Source organism: Pelobates fuscus, chromosome 8 (genome assembly GCF_036172605.1).
Source record: "Pelobates fuscus isolate aPelFus1 chromosome 8, aPelFus1.pri, whole genome shotgun sequence".
NCBI classification, from domain to species: Eukaryota; Metazoa; Chordata; class Amphibia; order Anura; family Pelobatidae; genus Pelobates; species Pelobates fuscus.
In genome coordinates this window covers 151,656,644-151,679,605 of record NC_086324.1, presented here as the reverse complement: position 1 = coordinate 151,679,605, position 22,962 = coordinate 151,656,644, and the positions used below count along the sequence as shown (strand labels likewise).

Genomic DNA, 22,962 nt, shown 5'->3' with positions numbered 1-22,962 from the left:
AAATTTACATAAATATCGGGCTGTTAAATTACCAGACCAGGATACTTCAAGCATAAAAACACTAGATGTCAGTATAGCACTGCAAATATAATACCAGTACCTGTGCAATCAAGGTTAGAAAGATGAAAAAAGAAGCATGTTGTATCATGGACTCCAAACTATTTGTCCAGAACCATTACCAGTTAGTTGGGACTGTTCCGGAGAAGACACAGGCAGAGTCAAATTCTAGGCTGCAGAGTTGAGTGCCCCACCATCTTTAAACAATATCAGCCAAACTTGGTTTAGGGATAGTATTTAGGGTAGCATTTTAAGTTACGTTTAAGGGTAGGAATGGAAAAAAGAAAGTTAGAGAATCTTATATTTTAGTAATCTGCCCTGAAGAACTTAGAAAGATATATGAATATTAAATCAAAACTATCTACATATCATCAATACTACCAAGTACTAGCAGACTAATAGAGAGATAGAAAGGGACAGATGGAGAAAAATAAACACTGAATTCTAGAGTGTACGAGTGAGACAAAGAGACAAATTATGTGACAGACCGAAAGATATTGAGTAAGTGGTACAGAATTTGAACTATATTGAAGATTGAAAGATTATGAGTGGTACAGGAAGTTATCAATATTAAAGAAATGTTATTTTCTGAAGGTGGACTTGAAAAAAATTATTGTTTAATAACAAAAAGAATTGCTACATTAAGGTATACTGTCACTTTAACACAATGCTATTTGTATTAATGTGGCAGTGATTGGTACAGAGACTGGGTATATCGATGTCGCACTCAGAATAAGATAAATAGATAGTAAATGAGGATAAAAAGTGTATGTGAGAGGCAGAAGATATTTAAAATCATAGACAGAAAGATTTTAAGTCAGTAGTAGATAATGTTAGCTATATTAGGGAGTTTTTTTTTAATTTTCTATAGATGGAGTTGAAATCCGTTGATTAATAATAAAAGAAAAAGTGAAGTTTAGCGTTACTTTAACATGGTGATAGTTGTATTATTATGGGAGTGTTTGGTACAGAGGATGAACGGGTGGTAAATCGCTGTCGTACTCGGTTGAGGATATTTGTAAACACAGCCATTACTTCACTCCCGAGAAACACATAGATGATGGGGTTTAGGCAGCAGTTCAGGTAAGCTATGCTGGACAGAAGCGGTGATAACGAAACTATCTTAAATATTGATGAAAAGTTTATATTTTGAATAGCAGTTAGAAGAAAGAACTGGGCTATCACAAGAGGGGTCTGTGTGAGAAAAAAAGCTATGATCGCAGCAACTACAATTCCGTAGAGTTTGGATGATCTAATGTGCTTAGATGTTTTTACTTTCAGAGCAATAGCTACATTAGAACATAGTATAACACACAAAGGAATACAATAGCCAATTATTAGAAGAGGGATTAGAATGCTGCGTGTTGATGAGACAATTCCAGTCCAAATTTCTAGAACTTCCTTAAACTCATTATCATCACTAATATAATCAAAACATGTTTCCTCTATGTCTTTTAAAGCATATTCTGGAAATACGATATCGTTTGTGTATTGACTTAAAATAGTTAACCTGTGAATATCAGAAGGAAATAAACTACAAATTTTACTTCCATCATCCTCAAACTCATTGCTGTATAATATCACTGGGATACTACAGAGTACAGTTACCACCCAAATAAATGCACAGACACAGTAACAAACACGAGGAGAATAGAACATGTGATGCCAGATTGGTTTCACTACTGAAAGTAGACGATCAATAGTAAGAGCCGTAATGAGGAATATACTGGCATAAATATTGACGATGGAAAGGAAATTGTACATTTTGCAGATATGATTTCCATAAGACCAGTTTGCTCTTAATACAGACACAGCATTAAGTGGTAAAACCAGGAGAAACATCAAATCTGCCACCGCCAAGTTTAGGAACCAGATTCTGGATTTAAATGTCTTCATCACGAATCCAATGACAATGATAACGACTGTGTTGCCAACCAACCCCAAGATACAGGTGATTATCGATAACACAAAGCTGGAGTACTTGATTGCTGATGGGTTGTCATTGCTCGAAACTAGATCTCTGCTCGCAGGGTCAAATAATACATCCATCAAGGAAAGACATATCTTATTAACCATATTCATGTCCATTGTAAGATCTGAAAAAGAAATGAGTAACATCACTTATAAGCGATTTGACTAAATATTTAGAGTTACATGATACATAAAAAGTATTTGGTATTACAGTCTTAAAGGGATTCTCCAGTGCCAGGAAAACAAACCCGTTTTCCTGGCACTAGAGAATCCTGGCGTGCCAAACTCCCTCCCAACCCCCATCCCACATCACTGAAAGGGTTAAAACCCTTTCATAAACTTACCTGAATCCAGCACCAATGTCCCTCGGTGCTGGATCAGGCTCCCTTCTCGAACGCCGGCGAGGGAGACCTAATGCGCATGCGCTGCAATGGCCATGCGCGCATTAGACCTCCCCATAAGAAAGCATTATTCAATGCTTTCCTATAGGGATTCTGGTGATGCTGGAGGTCCTCATGCATAGCGTGAGGATGTCCAGCATCGTTTAGACAACTAATGTCCCCACGTGTGTAATGGAGTTTTGCCTTTGTCCTGGGAGATAATTGAATTACTTCTCCAATTATCTCCAGGACAGAGAGGAGGAAGCCAGGATGCATTGTGGGAAAGCATTGTGGCTGTGTGTACTAAAGTGATACATGTCTGTCTGTGGTTTCAGTCTCCCATTTGGTCCCTTAGGGGAGTGTCCACCAAGTGGGAGACCTGCATAAATACTGGGCAGGAAGCCCTCAGTAAATCAGATTATCGCCTAAACGATTTTTATCCCCTTTTGAGCAAAACGGTCCGTTACAGTTACTCATTAGCAATCGCCATTGTAGGTTGTTAATTCACAATTCCATGGCTGTGTTTATTACGGAACCCACCAAGAATGTCTTGTTCCCACTTAACAGTTGTTGGCTGCATCAAAATGTAATATATTTAGTTGAAATCAACAAATGCAATTGAAAATATGCATAACTGTTTGAGTAAATATAATGATGTATTTTAGAAAAAAAAAAATGTCAGATGGTTTTACAATTGCATACGTTACAATTGTTACTCAACAAGCTGACAAAAAAACACAATTTAGAACATAAGGGAGTCAAATGGATTTAAATAGTCACAAAATAAGTTGCCCAAATGGCAAGCTATAAACTTAAGAAAAGAAGATCCACAAGGAAAAAGGCTTTTTCTCTGTTAATACTTAACACAATTGTCTTTTTGTCTCAGTCATATGTAATAAATTATAAAAATAAATAGCGGCGGAATGTTAACATACTATATCATGATATTTTTTTAATCTGTACGAGATTTAAACAAGGATAGAAAAGTTTAAACAAATCTTAGAAGACTAGATTTTTGGATAACAGAAAAACTAAATGTATTTGTATCAGAGACTGCAAGACTCCAGGAGAGCTTTGAATAAATGTATCAGGACTCATCAACTCTTCCACTGTCTAGATAATGAATAATGTCCCAAAATACATCCTGTGGGAATTCAAAAATAAATCAACAAAAAAACAAAAACAATCTTCATACGCTAAAGCGGAATTGAAAGCATTATTTAGGCAAGAAAATATATTAGTAACTAGTGAAATAATGATCCCCTCTATTTAAATTAAGCTTGGCTTTTGATGATAAAACAAACAACATAAAGTCAGGACAAAAAAATAGTGAAAACCTATATCAGCAAAACATATTGCTGAATATACCAGATTAATATGTAATTTCTCTTTAAATTAAGTGCAATTGTATATTCAGCTATGAAAAAGGTAAATGCACGCACTTGTACTAATAACTCACATGTTGAAGAATCCTCTTCTACCTGTTTGGATCTCTGCTCAGAAAAGCCCAACATTACCCTCAGTTTCTGATGTATGGTAGGTAAGTAGGTAGGTGGGCACTTATCGTTTCACCAAATAGAAGAAAGCCAATTGGTATACTTCTCACCAGTTTTTCCACATTTATATGTCTGTAGCTGAACGCTTTTGCAAGACGTTGCAGATGTAACTTTGTCGACCAAAGGTTGTGAGTTAATTTTGTGAGAATCCATGCAGATTTATTGCAACAGTTGATGTTGAAAACATCTTTTACAGACCTAATTTCTGGATAACAACTTTTGGATGTAAGTTCTTGATTATGAGGCTTCTGGTTGGCATCTCTAACAATGCCAAAAATAATTCAAAAGTAATTTCAGACATAGTCAATATCCCTAAGATAGTTCTGAGGGAAGCAAACCTAATGCCTTTCACTTCAATCTCTAGGTATTTTTCAACAGTTGTTATATCTTGAAAATTCATCAATATAATTGCCATTCTTGTGACTCCACAGAAGCAAAACAGAGCATTGAAAAGATTAGATATGATCATTCAAACATTTACCAATAAAGCAAATGTCCTATCTGTTGGCCGTTATTGTACAAGTAAAATATGCTTTTGTGCAAAGCATTTATAAGTTACAGAATCCATAATTACTAATCTGGATCTTTGTTAATAAAAGCCTATTGGTGGGATGTATCATTCTTTTAATATATCACTCCCATCCTTCCATTGTCATCTTCCATTGGCCAAGGGAAGGGACTATTTCTAGAAATAATATAACATCTAGCTGTCTTAAATTATGTCAAATTCGACTACTTATGCTTGATAAGTACCCTTGCACACAATATATCTTAACAGGATGTTTAGCCCTTCTTCTTCTTAGTTTAATTTTTACTTTTTTTATGTAAAATATATACATTCTATAAATAATTCTAAATGAATAGAAGTCACTGTTATTGTGTTATTGGAGTCAATATGACATCGGGTTTAAGTTAGCACCAGGTGGGAATTAATGCCAAAACATGTGAAAGAAGTATTTTTTTTTATATATATAAATTCTTTATTTAAAGCTTTTCATTATACTTTAGATGTGAACGGGGGGGGGGGGGGGTGGGTGGTACAGAAAAAGGATAGGGGAATGGTACACGCTGTGGAGAGTACATTTAACGCCGTTTTGCAGGACGCGGGTCTTGTGCATTATTAAGTTGCGCATGTCTCTCAAGGTTGGTAAACCTTTTTGGTGTATCTTGATTGCTCAGGGGCATGAATGTTCATGGGTTCTTCTTGTGCTTCTTGGGGTCAGCTGTCTGCATCGTACTCCCGGAGCATGTGGTGGAGGTGGGGATGTGGGGATTGAGTGGTGAGGTGTTGTATCCTCTGGAGTGGGGTTGGGAGCTGCCCTTTGACGTCCTTTTGTGTCCGGTGTCCTGTCGTGTGTTTTTTTTATGTACGGGGGTAGTCCCTGTTGGTCTGGGTTCTTGGTTGTGGTGGGGTGTGTTGTAGGGCTGCTGTGGGGTTGCCGATAGTCGTTTGCTATTTGTAGAACTATTGCGTTGTTGTTGGCCTGTCGTTCTCTTGTTAGCCCCTTAGTATTCCCTTTACGTATATGTGGTTAGGGATTCCCTCTCTTTGGCGGTCTTGTCTTGTGTCGTGCTCTGGGGCCTTCCTTTGGGGTGACTTTTCCCTAGGTTGTTGCTGGAGTCTGTGCTAGTGTACCTGACGTGGGGTTGAAATGTTATCCCTCTTCTTTTCTGCCTAGGATCACCGTGAGCTTCCTTGTCTGTGGGTGGGGCATGGTCCTGGGTGTATGTTTCCCTGTTATGCCTCTGCATGCCCCCATGCCCCAGCCGGCCGGGTCCACCCACAGGATCTGGTGGGGAGCGGATTGGGGGGGTTGGTGTCGGGAATGGGACAGCAGGGCGTGAGGGGTAGGGGGAATGGGCTGGTGGTTAAGGAAGGGTTTAGGAGAGGGGGTGGGGTGGGCAGTGGTATGATGTAGGGGTATGTGTTTTGCTATGACCAAGACCCAGACAATGTCTGGACGGCGGTCGGACGACCGGGACCCAGTATGCCTGATGTTGAAGTTAGGAGTCACAGTGTGGAATGGATTAGCAGGGTCTGGTGCAGGGTAACCACACGCCCCCTGGTGTTGAGCACCAGCGATTGTGCGGCCACATACCAGGACCCTGATGCAGCTTCAGTAAAAAGAGTACTGGATACCAGAAGCCATCACCAGACTGATCCGCAACTTGGAACAGGATGTGACATTCACTGTAGCGGCTCTGCACGCTTTTGGCATTGTCACCCTGCTGCTGCTCGCCTGTCTGTGCTGCAGCGTAACTTCAGCCTTCCCGCTCACTGCCTCATGAGACTGTGCGAGCAGCAGCAGGCGATAGTGGAGTTTCAGCTGCAGCACGCACGTGTCAGTGGCTCTGCACCAGACTTCCCTAAAAATGTATCAGAGTTAAAGGATTTCAAGTAGACTCATTACAATAACAGGGCCTCTAAAGAGTCCTGTATCAGGAAGTATTACTTTACTGAGAGGGTAGTGGATGCATGGAATAGCCTTCCAGCTGAAGTGGTAGAGGTTAACACAGTAAAGGAGTTTAAGCATGCGTGGGATAGGCATAAGGCTATCCTAACTATAAGATAAGGCCAGGGACTAATGAAAGTACTTAGAAAATTGGGCAGACTAGATGGTCCAAATGGTTCTTATCTGCTGTCACATTCTATGTTTCTATGTTTCTATGTTTCTGTATTGTTATTTTTCGCCACTACCTTCCCGCGTCGGGAGTGGGTCATTTGCTCGCCTGCTGCCTTCCTTGCATGTGGTAGCCATTTCTCAGGGTTCCTGTACGGAATGGAGCCCTGATTCCCCGTGGTCACCATGGTAGGTGCAGAAACTGGCATCGAAAGTTGATATGGATGACATCTGCATGCAAAGTCGCCGCCACGGGGATGTGCGATTTGCCCGAGGTTCTCTAGAGTCAACAAAGTTCCTGCGCAACTATAATGTCAACAGCTACTCTGCGTTACAGAGTTGTCTTTTTTTATATGTCCCAATATTTTGGGGGCTACCCCAATAAAAAATAAATATATATATATATATATATAAAACAGTGTAGGCTACCTCATCCTCTTCCTCCACTGCCATAGTCACCGCCTCCTCAACCTATGGGTCACTTAGTATAAACTATATACACAATAGCAGAGGCTTGTGAAGGCCTTTTCTCCATGAATCAGGAGTTGAGCATTTCTCCATGCATCAGGACTGCAAGAAATGCACCGCAGGCTGCAAATGTTTCTTTATTTGCATGTCCCAATATTTTGTTGGCTACTACAATAAAAAAAATTAAAAAAACATAAAATACAGTGTTGGCTATCTCATCCTCCTTCTCCACCGCTGCTTCCTCCTCCACCGCCACGGTCACCACCTCCTCCACCTATGGGTCACTTAGTATAAACTAGGTACACATTAGTAGAGGCTTGTAAATGCCTTTTCTCCATGCATCAGGAGTTGAGCATTTCTCCATGCATCAGGACTGCAAGAAATGCACCGCAGGCCGCAAATGTTTCTTTATTTGTATGTCTCAATATTGTGTGGGCTACCACAATAAAAAAAAAAAAACATAAAATACAGTGTTGGCTATCTCATCCTCCTCCTCCACCGCTGCTTCCTCCTCCACCGCCACGGTCACCGCCTCCTCAACCTATGGGTCACTTAGTATAAACTAGGTACACATTAGTAGAGGCTTGTAAAGGCCTTTTCTCCATGCATCAGGAGTTGAGCATTTCTCCATGCATCAGGACTGCAAGAAATGCACCGCAGGCCGCAAATGTTTCTTTATTTGTATGTCCCAATATTGTGTGGGCTACCACAATAAAAAAAAAAAAAAAAACATAAAATACAGTGTTGGCTATCTCATCCTCCTCCTCCACCGCTGCTTCCTCCTCCACCGCCACGGTCACCGCCTCCTCAACCTATGGGTCACTTAGTATAAACTAGGTACACATTAGCAGAGGCTTGTGAAGGCCTTTTCTCCATGCATCAGGAGTTGAGGTCAGTTTGAACAATGAAAGAGAATACCCTGCACTCCAACCCTCTCTCAAATGGATAATTCTGGTGATCCTCCTGACAGACATGCCTTAGATTTTGATTTATGTTCTTCCAAAGCTAAAATCAAAGATTCCATCTAGTGCTTATTTATGGCTCAGCTGTATTTTTAATTTTTATGTTATTTTAAGTGATTTCCCTATCCACATTTGTTTGCAGGGCACTCTTACCCCCATTTTACTTGCGTTTGCAGCTCTGAAGCTCTTTCCAGGAGTTTTTAGAGGCATGTTTGTGGCCAAATGTTCGGGTCCCCATTGACTTCAAGTTCGGGGTCAAGTTCGAGCCCGAACCCGGACTTTTTTTCAAAGTTCGGCCGAACCTGCCGGACTCGAACATCCAGGTGTCCGCTCAACTCTAGTGTCTACCGTTTAAAGTAACAAACCTCCATATATCAATCTTAGTGTCACATCCTGTCCTGTTCTGTGGAGATGTCTGGCCATGGCTTCTGGTATCTAGTACTCTTTTTACATTTCTTGTTTAGTTTTTCTTGGTTTTTCTGGTTTTCTATTCTATGTCTGGTTTTCTTTATGCTGTTTTTTTCTGGGTTCATTCCTGTAATCCGTCCCTGGAATTCCCAGTGTCCAGGTTTCCTTTAAATGTTTGTTTTATGTTGCCACACCCGTTTGTTTTCCATTTTCCTTTTGTTTCAGTCTGGACCTGCAGCAGTGTTTCAAGTCTCTGCCCTTTCTTGCAGGTAAGTGCTATTCAGGTTTAGTATGGTTCTTTTAGCGAACATTAGGCAGTGTAGGACCTGCCGAATATGGGGTACATTGGCGTTGTGGCAGGCTTATGCAATGTATGATCATATAATGTAACTAAATCCCCATACTTTTCATATATAGTGCTTAGTTATGTCTCCTCTTGTTTTGCCTATTATATCTTGTCTTGTTTTATTTTGTAATTCCAGTCCATGTACAGTCCTGTCCTGCCCTGCCCCTGTTTAGTTAATGTTCCCTATTGTATTGTGTATATGTTCTGGGTTTAGCTTTGTATCCTTCTCTGGTTCTGGATTCTACTAGTTTTGTCTTGTTTTCTTGTTTGGTGCCTATTCTAGTCTTGCCTTGTTTCTGTACTGGATACATGTCTGCAGCAGAGCCCCCCTATCCAGTTACTGGGAGGTCTGCTTATCAAGCTCCTAGTTCCTGGGATCCGCTGTAGCTGCATCAGGGTTCTGGTATGTGGCCGCACAAACGCTGGTGCTCAACACCAGAGGGCGTGTGGTTGCCCAGATAGTCCACTTCCACGCTGTGACTCCTACTCTGAACTTCAGGCACTCTGGGGTACCGGTTTCCGTACCGCCACCCGTAACACTTAGTGAATTAGGAATTCGTCCAAATTTCACCTGAAAAAAGAGAGGGCCTAACGGCAACGATTTGGCCTATATCGGTGATTCTGAAACACAAAAGTAAACGTAATCATAATGATATACCCTTCAGCAGAAATCATCATAAGGGTAGATATATGAAAGCTAAACGTAGCGGAATATGCTAACAGAATCAACTGGTAGTTTGTAAACGTGGCTTTGAAAGAGACACCCTAGAGGCCTGGTAATGACCTGAGATAAACATAACATATGTGTGTAACGGATCGCCTGGCACCCCGACTGAGTACCTCCGTTAAAGGATGCTCCTAGCGCTTCCTGAGGACTTCAAGCACTACAGCAGACACCACAACCACCGAATCTGAGAAGCATAGGAATCCTCTCAAGCCTCTGAATGCTGTAGACAGTTGAATAGGAACCATACGAATAGGTTTGCACTCCTAGCAGTCAAACTGGAACAGCATGCAATAAATCCTCCCCCAATAATGAGACGACACTTCACTTTGAGGGTTAAAACAGGAACTCTGGACTGGCTCATCCAGCCTGGCTTTTATTACAACTGTACACATACAGGCCATACCCAGGGGGAGGCCTAAAATATCCAATCAGATATATGGTACAACCCACACATCCCCTCCCCTTAGCCTGAGAGATAATCCACTTATTATACAGTTTAAAACATAACTTTTACACAATATCTATAACTTCTAAAATATACATGTCACAAACATAAAACATACATTTTCTTACTCAGCATACTTCAATTAGTAATACTCTCAAACATCATCCCAATCCCTCCAGTAGATCAATAGTTAGCTGGAGGTCCCTTTATGACCGACCGCAAGCACATTTTCCTGCCCAAAACAGTTCCATGGATTTGGGCTGTGCGGTCGGTCAATTACTGGCATAAAAACGGCTAAGTCCCATTCGAAGTGTGGCCGGTACTTCGACTTTAGTCGAAGTGTCGAAGTGGAGTTGATGTTAAGGGTCGGCGGTGTTTGAAGTTAAAATGGCCGCCGCCACGTGGTCCTTTGTCCGATGCCGGCCACTTCGACGACTTCGACAACTTCGGTAACTTCGGTACCTTCGGCACTTCGACAGCTTCGACAGCTTCGACAACTTCGACAACTTCGACTGTGTCCGAAGTGCCATATAAAAAAAAGTACCAATCTTTCCCCAAAGTATTTAAAGGGCTAGGGACAGTATTATACAATTCACATGCCCAAAAGTAGTTCTTAAAGGGTCAGTACATTATGGTAGCAGTCCATAAGCCCCAATTCAGTCCCTTAAAGGGCAATATCTCCCAGGGACCATAATCACTGGGCAGGAGGCTAGCAACCAGGCTTCTCCAGTTCTCAGTGGCGAGGTTGGTTCCGCCACAATGTGTATGAGAATGTACACGAAACATAGAAAACCAGACCTGAGCTGCAAGTATTGAAAGCGTTAACTGTGCAACATTAGTTACAGACGATTAGCAACAGTCAAATTGAAACAGCGCTGGTGTTTATTTAAAAACATCTGCCCTAGCCAAAAATAATGGTTGTTTAGTTACAGCATTTGATCATACATTGCATGAGCCTGCCACTATATTGATGTAGCACATTCTGTGCAGGTCCTAATCTAGCAACATAATACCCAATGCCATATATAATTAAGATTTGGAAAGTGTTATCATAATCCAGTTCAGACAAAACAATGTCAGGGAAAGCGGTGTTAATAAAGAAGATAAATACAAACAGTTTCAATGTTCCTCTTTTCTGTATACTTTTTCTATGCTGGCTGACAGGTGCAAAGGACAGAGTTTATAACAATAAAAGACAGCAAGCTAAAATGGAGGTGCCCAATTGCATAATAAAACAGTGTGGATTTCTACATTTAATTTTATCTTTCACCATTCACAACTAGATATTTGTTAAATGTATGGTTAAAGGGCCACTCCAGGCACCCAGACCACTTCCCATTTGAGTGGTCTGGGTGCCAACTCCCACTACTCCTAACCCTGCAACCAGGCCCGGACTGGCCATCGGGCAAACCGGGCAAATGCCCGGTGGGCCGTGATGGCCATGGGCCGAGGCCGGCAGGAAAGATCAAGAGATCTCCCTTGCCAGCCCATGCGCAGCAGCAACGGCCCAAAGATGGAGTTCTATCCCATCATGGGCCGGAGGGGAGATCAGGCAGGGAGCCGGTCTCCCTCCGCGCACGGGGAGCAGCTTCCTTTCTTTTCTTTTCGCGAGCGCCGAGATTATCAGAGCGTTGCCATGGTAACCCGCGGCAACGCTCTGAAAAAACGGCGCTCGCGAGAGGGAGAGAGACCTTGTCTGTACCCTGCGGCGTACAGACTGAATTACCTGCCGCTGGACCGCCAGGGATTGGTGTGTGGCGTAGCCCCTCCTCACTGGACCACCAGGTATGTGAATGCTCCCTCCCCCCCTGCAAAGTTAAAAGGGGGAGTAAATGGATTTTTTTTTTTTTTTTACTTTTTAATAATAATAATTTAAGGCCATATACACACACAAACACATTACACACATACAAACACACTACACACACTGCACCCCTGCACTAACACTCACTGCGCCACTAACGCACACACATTCTGCTCCCCTGCACTAACACACAAACACACACTGCACTAACACTCACTGCACCACTAACACACACACATTCTGCTCCCCTGCACTAACACACAAACATTCTGCTCCCCTGCACTAACACACAAACACACACTGCACTAACACACACTGCACCACTAACACACAAACATTCTGCTCCCCTGCACTAACACACAAACACACACTGCACTAACACACACTGCACCACTAACACACACACATTCTGCTCCCCTGCACTAACACACACTGCACTAACACACACTGCAGTAACACACAAACACACACTGCACTAATACACACTGCAGTAACACACAAACACACACTGCACTAACACGCACTGCACTAACACACACTGCACTAACACACACTGCAGTAACACACAAACACACACTGCACTAACACACAAACATACTGCTCCCCTGCACTAACACACACTGCACTAACACACACTGCACTAACACACAAACATACTGCTCCCCTGCACTAACACACTACACACAGAGCACCCCCTGCACTAACACACAAACACACTCTATACCCCTACATACACACTACAGCCCCTGCATTAACACACAATACACACTCTATACCCCTATATCCACACTGCACCTCCTGCACTTACACACAAACACACTACACACACTCTATACCTCTTATATACACATTATTCCCCTGACACTCACATACACACACTAAACACACTCTATACCCCATAAACCTACACTACACTCCCTGCACTCTCATACGTTATACCCCTATAAACACACACATTACACCCCCTGCATGCACCCACACTCATTTATATCCCCTATAAATACATATTCTGCACCCCTTGTACACACTACACCACCTATGCATACATTATTCCCCCTATACACATGTGCTCTACAGCTCCTATATGCATACACACACTAGAGCCCCTAGATACACTCACAAACACACAGTACAGCTCCTTACATGCACACACTCCACAGGCCCTATATAAATACACACAGACAAACACACATACTTTACAACCCAGAGACACACACACTACAGCCCCTAGCCACATGCAGTATGCCACAAACAGACCTCTTCACACACACAATTGCTCTACACACATGCAACGTCCAAACATATACAACAACACAAGGAACATCCCCACACATGCACAACACTCTTTAACAGTCCGATTCCTGTTTTGATCTCTGGTATCCCACTATTGAGGACACCAGAGACAAATCGCCAGCAAACGCAGCCCAAACAACCCCTCCCCCCCCACAAAAAAAAAATCATGGCATTTATTTTAGCCAGGAGCATTGGATGCTCTGGAGGAGCGTCACATTAACATACTCATTTGGTGGGGGGGGGGAGGGGGTGTGCGTGTCAATGGTGGTGACATGACATGCCCCCTTTCTGGCCCCGCCCCTAATAGTGGGCTGCTCTGCCTTTAATTGCCCGGGCTGAATTTTTGTCCCAGTCCGGCCCTGCCTGCAACTGTAATTATTACAGTTTTTTATAAAATGCAATAATTACGTTGCAGGGTTAACTCCTCCTCTAGTGGCTGTCTACTAGACAGCCACTAGAGGGAACTTCCTGATTTCTAGCAAAGATTTTCTCTGCTATAGCGTCGCTGGACGTCCTCACGCTGTGTGAGGACCTCCAGCGTCGCTCATTTCCCCATAGGAAAGCATTGAAAATCTTTTTCAATGCTTTCCTATGGGGAGCGCTAATGCGCATGTGCGGCATTGCCGTGCATGCGCATTAGGTCTCCCCGGCCGGTGGGCGGGATCAGTCTCACCCACCAGCCAACGGAATCAGAAGGAGGAGCGGCGCGGAGGAGGAGACAGCGACGAGGGACATCGCCGCTGCCTCAGGTAAGTGACTGAAGGGGTTTTCACCCCTTCAGTAACCGGGGATTGGTGGGTGGGAGGGAGAGGGTATCTCCAGTGCCAGGAAAATGGATTGTTTTCCTGGCACTGGAGTTTCCCTTTAAGGAAATATATATTAAAAAAGATGTGACAGTTCCCCTTTAAGGATTTGAAGATTTTTACAATTAGTTGTTTCAACCCAAATAACAACTTCATGGAGAGTTCCCCAACTCCATACAGGAAACACAAGATGTTGAGTCATATTTTTTTCTGTTGATAAAACCTTTTTAGAAATGATCACAGTCACATGTAATAATGTATAAAAAGGAAAAGGAACAAATATAAATAGATATAAATTTAAAAAAAAAAAAACAGTTATCAAAAAACAGTTACCATCCTATAAGGACTTATCGAAAGAGACAAAATAGTCTTTGTATAAAAAGAGATAACTTAGTACGTGATAAACTATGACAGAACAAATAGTGAATAGTCAGAAACACAAACACAACAGAAATAAAACATTAAAAGTACAAGCTTATATATGCGTGTATATAAGCAAATTTACCAGACAATTCTGAGTACATTTTTTTTTTTAGAAACAAAAATATTGTCCGTTCTATAAGTCACTTACTTGTTTCAGAATCCATGAACCAGTTTCAATCTCTTCTAATAGAAGATCCCTGTTAGCTTTGCATTTCGGGGACTCAGGTGTAAGGTATCTAGGCAAAGGGTGCACTTGCTGTGCTATCCAATAGAAAGTACTCAGGTTCTGAGTCCTGGAAAGTTAAGAACATAAAATTCACACTTTACTAAATAACCCCAATCTATCATTTTCTTGGTTTTTTTTTCTTAAACTGTTTATCTTTCAATAATATTTATTTTGTTCCATCCCCATGACTCCTAAAGATAAATAAAACTGAAATGTCCAGATATGATTTTATAACCCTTTAACTATTAATGAAAATGCTCTCGGACTTTTTTTTTTTTTTTTTAGCTTTAACCATATTTGGTCTTTTGAAAGTCCTATAATTCTAAATGGCAATAGACTGAAGTCTGACTTTTTACAAAGTTAAAGTAGAAAAAACTTTAAAAATGTGCAATTGAAAACAAGAAGAGATGTGTAGCTTCTCACTCTGTTCTAGATATACCCTTTCTGTTTTGTCATAACATAATGGTAACCGTAAGACCTTTTTTTAATGATTGGGATATCGGAACTGAGGAACTCTTGAGAATAAGACAATTATGTACTGAATAAGAGGTTAATGGAGAGGTTTATGAGTCTCCCGGAGCCTGTGATTATCCCCATATAAGTAAAAATCTCTGGGCGAAGAGAATCTGCATATAAAACCCATGTAAGTACCCCTGAAACCTCTTGATGTAGAGTCTTCAGAACATGCCCAGACTGAGGGGCGAAAAGATAGATCCTCATCTGTCATACAACTCCCACGATGCTATGCCAGCTGGAGATCTAAAATGTGTTCATCCTTGCTGGGTTGTATTTGTGAGCAGTGTTTGTGCATTTGAATGTACGCATGCTTTTGTATAGAGTATGTGTGTGCGTGTTGGAGTGTATGTGTATGTACTGTTGCCATTGGTAGACAGTGGTATACTTGTGTGTAGTGTTTGCATTTAAATGCAGGGGTGCATTTCTACACAGTGTTGGCTTTAATGTAGGTGTGTAGTTTTGGTGTTTGCATAGAATATTTGGGTGCATTGGTGTGTAGGATGTATTGTTGGCTTTTAAATGTAGATTTGCAATTGTGTGTAGTATTGGTACTGGAGTGAAAGGGTGTGTTTTTATATAATTTTGGAGTTTGAGTGCAGAAGTGTGTTTGCCTGCTGTGTTGGTGTTTGCTGAGGTGTATGCATATACACTACCACATACATAAATACTTACACAGCACAGATATACATACACAGTAACACACAGATAGATACATACATACTGTCAGGATCGGGACAGGGATCCAACACGCAGAGTACAAACAGGTACAGGATACGTATACCGGACCTTAGAATGGCCGGACTAACGTACGGAGAATATAGAGAATAGTCAAAGACAAGCCCAGAATGAGGGAACGAGAAGACAGGTAAGCGAGGAACAAGCCGGGTCAAGGGTAACAGAGATAAACAGAGTAAGTCAAACAAGCCGGGTCAGAACCAAAGGGATAACAGAAATACAAGAGCACTGTGTGACTAGGCAGACTAGAACCACGACAGGGCAATGAGCAAATGGGAGAAGCAAGTTTAAATACCCTGGCTCGGAAGGGTAGACACGCCTCCGACGAGTCCTGATTAGTCTCTGAAGGATTGAGTGACAGGTCGTTCCGGGTTGGCGTCATGACGTCGGTTTCCGGACGTCATGCTAGAAAAGGAAGTGAGTCCCTCGCGGCCGGCGTTTACGTGACCAGATGGACCGCGAGGAACAGAGGAAACAGCCCGTCCGGACGGATGGACGTCTAAGTCTCTACCTCTCTCGGAGGTAGAGACTTCAGGTACTCTAACACATACACACATATTCATATACACACTGACACATATACACGTTGATAGACACACAGATGCACACACTGACACACAGTTACATACACTGGCACAAGTACACACTGGTAAACAGATACACACACTGACACATTCACACACACTCAGATACACACACTGACACATACACACACACGCCTTGACACACAGATACACACACTGACACAGAGATACATACTCAGATACACACATTGACAGATATACACAGTGACACACAGATACACGCACTGGCACACACACTTATAACACTAACACATACACACACCTTGGCACACAAATACACACACTGACATAAAGATACACACTCAGATACACACACTGACAGACAGATATACACTCAGATACACACACAGAAACAGATACACTTATTAGCGTACATACACACACTCAGATACACTGACAAATACACACAGTGACACACAGATGCACACACACGGATACCAACACACACATATGCACACACTGACACACACATATGTCATTTTTTATATTTACAGCCACCCTCCTGTCAGCTTACATATTTCTGTAGGAGGGTTGCTTGCTTCACCTGCTGCTGGCTGAAGCTGATGCATTGGCAGCAGCTCACTCCTTTCTCTTCCCTTTGCTTCCTGTCTCCTCCATTATAGCTGGGATGAAGTCCTGTCACTTCCTCCCAGACGGCTTAAAGAGCCTGACCGGGCAACTGTTAAGTGACAGTGGATGTAGTGGATGCAGTGTGTGTGTAGTGGATGCTGTGTATAGTGAATGCAGTGTGTGTAGTCGATGCAGTGTGTGTATAATGAGTGTAGAGTGTGTGTATCAAGACCTCAATGTCTTTGCAGACCTGTCAAGTGCTACTATGGCTCTAAGACAGGCATTCATTGACATCACCAAAGCCATGCGCAGTAATAGAATCCCCAGGTGGGGATACCCTAACAAACAAATATATGGCAAGATGGCAAAACAACTGTGATTTGGATCCAAAAGCTTGAATTGAACAACTAAAGAACTGGGGCCTCTTTTACCCTGCTGGGCTTACCTCATTTTCCAAATCTTCATCTTCAAAGCTCAGATTGGAGTGAAAAACTACTGGTTCACTGAAACGTGCTAACTTGACCCCCGACAGCAAGAATTGACTCTTAAGATCCTGTCTTCAGTATTTACGTGTCCTAAGTGGGTAAGTTATACCCCACTGGACCAATTAGAGGACATTCCTGGTACTAAGCCCGCCCCATATAGGCGGCTTCCTGACATTTAAAGACAGCCCTAATGTGGACACTGATGTGTTTGTCCTTGAGAAAGGCGGAGTTTACCGCGAAACGCGCGTCGGGCTTCCGATGCACGATTAGTTGTTTTTATTTTCACTTTTATATACTTTTTATTCCCTTCTTGGCCATATTGTTTGCCCTAGCTTTGAAGACCAAATGCACATACTTTGTTTAGTAGTTGTTGTATTTATAACTTTACCCCTTTTCTCACCTCTACTGTATCCCTCATCCTCAATCCAATGTGGAGATCTCTACCATAATTGCACATCTCTATTTACCTCCACTTGGACAAGCAAATATACAAAGGCCATACAATTGGTGCACAACTATTCCAATACTACCCTTCAAGCCGAACCATTTCATGATATGCCTGATTATAACATCCTCACACAATACTTCGCCCACCCCAAAATTATAAGATTGTAACATGCACAATATACCCCATTTCCTTAAATAATGACAGTCTCCTCTTTCATACTTTTCTCCCAAACGTCAAATGCCGGAACAGTCCACGCAATCCAGTGCCGCAATAGTTTGCCTCCATGAGACTAATTTCTTTGCATGCAAACACCATCAACAATAGTCCAAAAATACTTTTCACGCCTATTCCTCTCATAAATCAAAAGGAGTATCTATGTTTCCCATGTCATTGGTGTTCTAGACAGAGAAACAATATGTAGATGATCTGGGTCTCATGTTAGTTCTAGTAGGTACGTTAACCACCTTCAAGGTTACTACTGCTTCTTTATACACATCCAACCACTCTCAAATATCTTTTATAAACAAAGCCCTAAACAAGATAGGATCTATAAATCAGGGCCATGTTATAATCTGTGGAGACCTAAACTGTAATCTAGATCCAGGCGTAGACATTGAGTGAAAAACAAAATAATTCACCCTAGATACTTCAATATTCAACAATCAAGCTAGCAATTATTTTTTATGTACATGATTTATACTACACTTGGCGCAACACTTCCCAAACAGAAATGTACCTTTTATTTTTCTCCCTAGTACACCTATATATGCATAGACATGTGCATTGTGGATAAAGCAACTCTACCAGATGTAGTTGATATTTTGATAGGTCAAAGAACATGGTTAGATCATGCCCCGAATGGAGTTACATTTCATTCCCTATATCCCACATGGGGCAGGGGCAAATGGAGATTAAATGAGGCACTACTTGGTGACTCCAATTTAATGCCTAAAATCCTAGAAAAATCTGGCAGAAACATCTTCTGTAACCACACAATGGCAAGCACATAAAGCAGTCATTAGGAAATTTTTTTTATACAACTCGGATCCTCTAAAAAAAAAAGGCTACCTGCGAAGTTAAGGCTCACCTCACACAAGAACTCTGATTCAGACCCTCTTAATAAAGCAAACCTGTCTAAAAAGTTAGCACGTAAAATGGATGCCATACAAAAAATACTACATACTGTGTCCCTAACAGATAACAGAAAAACGAATTAGACCATTCGAATTAAGTTATTACACACAATGTAACAAGGCTGGCAAATTATTAGCCAGCGAGCTAAAAGCTAACTATATCTAATCCAAAATACCATTGATTGATTCCATGGATAATGTGAAACTGTGTAACCACAATGACATTGGTAATGAACTAGCTCTACATTACATTAAACCAAGCTACAATAGCGAAATCAGGATGAAGTTCAGGGAGTTTTCAAATAAACTACTTTAATAAATAAAGAATATGAGAACTCTGAGAATGGACAAAAGCTTAATAAGATATTAAAAGCAATACAAAGCAGTAAAAACATTTAACACGTTTCACAAATAGAGGCTTTTTCAAAACCTGTGCTGTTCGTTCCTTATGTCCCATCTAGCTTTAACCTTGAACCACGCATGTTTCTTTTACTGGGGTAGGAGTTAGTATAATTTCTAGCAAAGAAGGAAGAGGTGGACCATATAAAAGGAGGGAGAGAAATTAGCAAAGAAAGCTGGGAAAACTTTACAGAGACCCACTGGGATACACTTGCACCCAGATGTCATGTACATTTTCCTCACCCCTAGGAGACCTCTCCTTGATTGAGCGTTTAAAGGATATGCTAGTACAGTGGTTCAAGTAATTAGTAATCAGTACCTATTGAAAGAAATACAGTTTACATTTTAAGTTTACCAGGCTTTCCTATGGGGAATCTTGAATGTTCTACTTCCTTTTACTATATATATATATATACACATGTTTTACACATATAAGGATCTGAATTATAGTAAATTCATATGACACAAGTTCTCCAACTTGTTTATTGTCAGAAAGAAAAAGAAATGGGTATTTACAACGAGATCAATAAAGATGTGTTAATATCTATCCAAAGAAGTCATGTTATCCTCCATTATGGCTTAGCCCCACTACAAAGGTCAGCAGGCCTGGGGCCTGGGGAGAAGAGACAAATGGTGGAGCTGGGGGAGGAAATATTAGACAAATGGTGGGGGTTGGGGGAATGGGACACATTAAGGGGCTGGGGGGAATGAGAAACATAGTTGCTGGGGGGTATATTGGACAAATTGTGGGGCTGGGGGGTATATTGGACAAATGGTGGGGCTGGGGGAGGTGAGACACACAGAGGTGCTGGGGCAGAGGAAAGATATACACTGAAAGGCTTGTTAAAAGGAGAAAGAGACAAAGTGACTGGGGCTAACAGACACACGAAAGGGGCTTGGGGGGAAAAAACACATAAAAAGGACTGGGAGAAAAGACATACAGAGTAGCTGGAGAAGGGGAAAAGGAGATACGCAAAGGGTGGTTGTAAGATACACACAAGAGGGGTATAAGCAGTGCTGGACTGGACCACCGGGATACCGGGAAATTTCCCTGTGGGCCGCAGCACCTGGGGCCGGGCAGATAGCCCAAATCATGAGGCTAATGTAATTTAAATAATTTTCCCCTCGGACTGTACCAGCCTGTGTCATTTCGAGGGGAGTAAAGAGGGAGGAGCTGGTGTGGCCGCACCAGGCTGCCTGCGGCTGGACAGAGACCTGTCAGTCTCCCTTCAAAATTGACAAAATTTAGGCCACATGCTCCGCCTCTGTATGCAAGCCCCACCTCCTGTATATAACTCCGCCTCCTGTACACAAGTTCCCCTCTCCACGCACGTTGCTGACCTCGCTGAAAAGAAGGGCCTCAAAATGGCAACTACACCTACCAGTGCCAGGTAAGCTTCAGCCATGACAGTGACCTTGTGTGTGTGCCTGCTAGTTAGTAAGCTTGTGTGTGTGCATGTGTGCCTGCTAGTGAGTGAGATTGTGTGTGTGTGCGCCTGCAAGTAAGTGAGCTTGTGTGTCTGTGTCTGCTATTGAGCGAGCTTGTGTGTGTGTGTGCGCATACTAGTGAGTGAGCTTCTGTGTGTGTGCCTGCTTTTGAGTGAGCGTGTGTGTGCGCCTGTTAGTGAGTGAGCTTGTGTGTGCCTGCTAGTGAGTGAGCTTGTGTGTGTGTGTGTGTGTGTCTGCTAGTTAGTGAGCTTGTGTGTGTGTCTGTTAGTGAGTGAGCTTGTATGTATGTGTCAGTGAGCATGTGTGTGTGTCAGTGAAATTGTCTGTTGGAAGCATGCGTGTGTGTCAGTGAGCATTTCTGTAAGGAACATGTGTGTGTCAGGGAGCTTGTCTGGGGTGAGCATGTGTGTGTCAGTGAGCTTGTCTGTGGTGAGCATGTGTGTGTTAGTGAGCGTGTCTGTTGTGAACATGTGTGTCAGTGTGCTTGTGTGTAGTGAGCATGTGTGTGTCAGTGTGCTTGTGTGTAGTGATCATGTGTGTGTCAGTGTGCTTGTGTGTAGTGAGCATGTGTGTGTCAGTGAGCTTATCAGTAGAGAGCATGTATGTGTGTCAGTGAACTTGTCTGTAGTGAGCGTGTGAGCATCAGTGAGCTTGTCTGTAGTGAGCGTATGTCAGTGAGCTTATCTGTAGGAAACATGGGTGCACCAGTGTGTTTGTCTATAGTGAGCATGTGTGCATCAGTGAGCTTGTCTGTATTGAGCATGTGTGTATCAGTGAGCTTTTCTGTAGGGAGCATGTGTGTGTCAGTGTGCTTGTGTGTAGTGAGCATGTGTGTGTCAGTGTGCTTGTGTGTAGTGAGCATGTGTGTGTCAGTGAGCTTATCAGTAGAGAGCATGTATGTGTGTCAGTGAACTTGTCTGTAGTGAGCGTGTGTACATCAGTGAGCTTGTCTGTAGTGAGCGTATGTCAGTAAGATTTTTGATGCCAAAATACCAGAGTATTGCAGTATATATATATATATATAAATGATTGGGAATGACTGCACTCCAAGGACTTGATGATAAAAATATTACTTTTATTCTATATCATTTAAAAATATCTACGTTTCAGCCCCAATACATGGGCTTTCATCAGGATGGCAATAAAATACACATATAAATATAACATACTTATAAACCAAAACATAAAAGGGTACTAACCAGCTTCATGTGTGAGAGAACCGAAATGGCGTTCAGTCTGCACGTGGAGCGGTTGATCAAAGTGCCTCAACCGGAGTTGCTAGGCACTGCGTTCCATTTGTTTGCTAGGTGATCAGTGGAACGCTATTTCACCCACGATTGCTATGCTGTTTGATCGGTAAACACAAAGCTAGTTTTGCTGTGTGTGCCGATGTGAATTCTTTCCCTGACTGCTACTTACTGGCACTGTGCCTGGAATGCAACTGATACAAAGTATCAGTAAGCACCATATATGGATGTGCTGCTGCACTAACAAGATTAAGCCCTTGATAGAACTCCAGTCTGGCAGAGTGCAAATACCATCACACTCAGCCAGTTTGGGTCTTCACTTCTCACAAATAGAGGGGAGATATAAGTGCCCAAAAGGAAGTTGGAAGAGTAATATAAACAGAATATGAAGCAACACTTGTGTGCTGTAAACCAGCCAATATGGAGCTGTGTAGAGATGGACTGTCAGGGTACTTGAAGTCTCTACCTCTGAGAGAGGTAGAGACTTAGAAGTTTATCCGTCCAGAAGGGCTGTTTCCCCCGTCTCTCGCGGTCCGTCCGGTCATTTACACGCCGGCCGCGAGGGATCCACTTCCTTTTGTAACACGACGCTCAGCAGTCGACGTCATGACGCCAACCCAGACCGACCTGTCAATCAATTGTCTGGAAACTAATCAGGACTCGTCGGAGGCGTGTCTACTCTCCTGAGCCAGGGTATTTAACAGTGCTTCTCCCATTTGCTCATTGCCCTGTCGTGGTTCTAGCCTGTCTAGTCACTCAGCGCTCTTGTATTCCAGTTATCCCTTTGGTTCCGACCCGGCTTGTTTGTATTACCCTGCTTATCTCTGTTACCCTTTGACTCGGCTTGTTCCTCGCTTACCTGTCTTCTCGTTCCCTCGACCTCGGCTTGCCTTTGACCATTCTCTC

The 22,962-nt window shown here is 42.3% G+C and overlaps 1 protein-coding gene across 1 annotated transcript; it reads right to left on the bottom strand.

Moving 5' to 3' along the window:
* LOC134570923 (C3a anaphylatoxin chemotactic receptor-like) lies at positions 1 to 22,194 on the bottom strand. The gene is made up of 3 exons (XM_063428934.1): positions 22,009 to 22,194; positions 14,413 to 14,557; positions 1 to 2,153 (listed from the first exon to the last, which is right to left on the bottom strand). Exons 2-3 carry the CDS (start codon positions 14,426 to 14,428, stop codon positions 985 to 987), a joined length of 1,185 nt encoding a protein of 394 aa, XP_063285004.1. The 5' UTR covers positions 14,429 to 14,557; positions 22,009 to 22,194; the 3' UTR covers positions 1 to 984.
* Between the last annotated feature and the right edge of the window lie 768 nt (positions 22,195 to 22,962).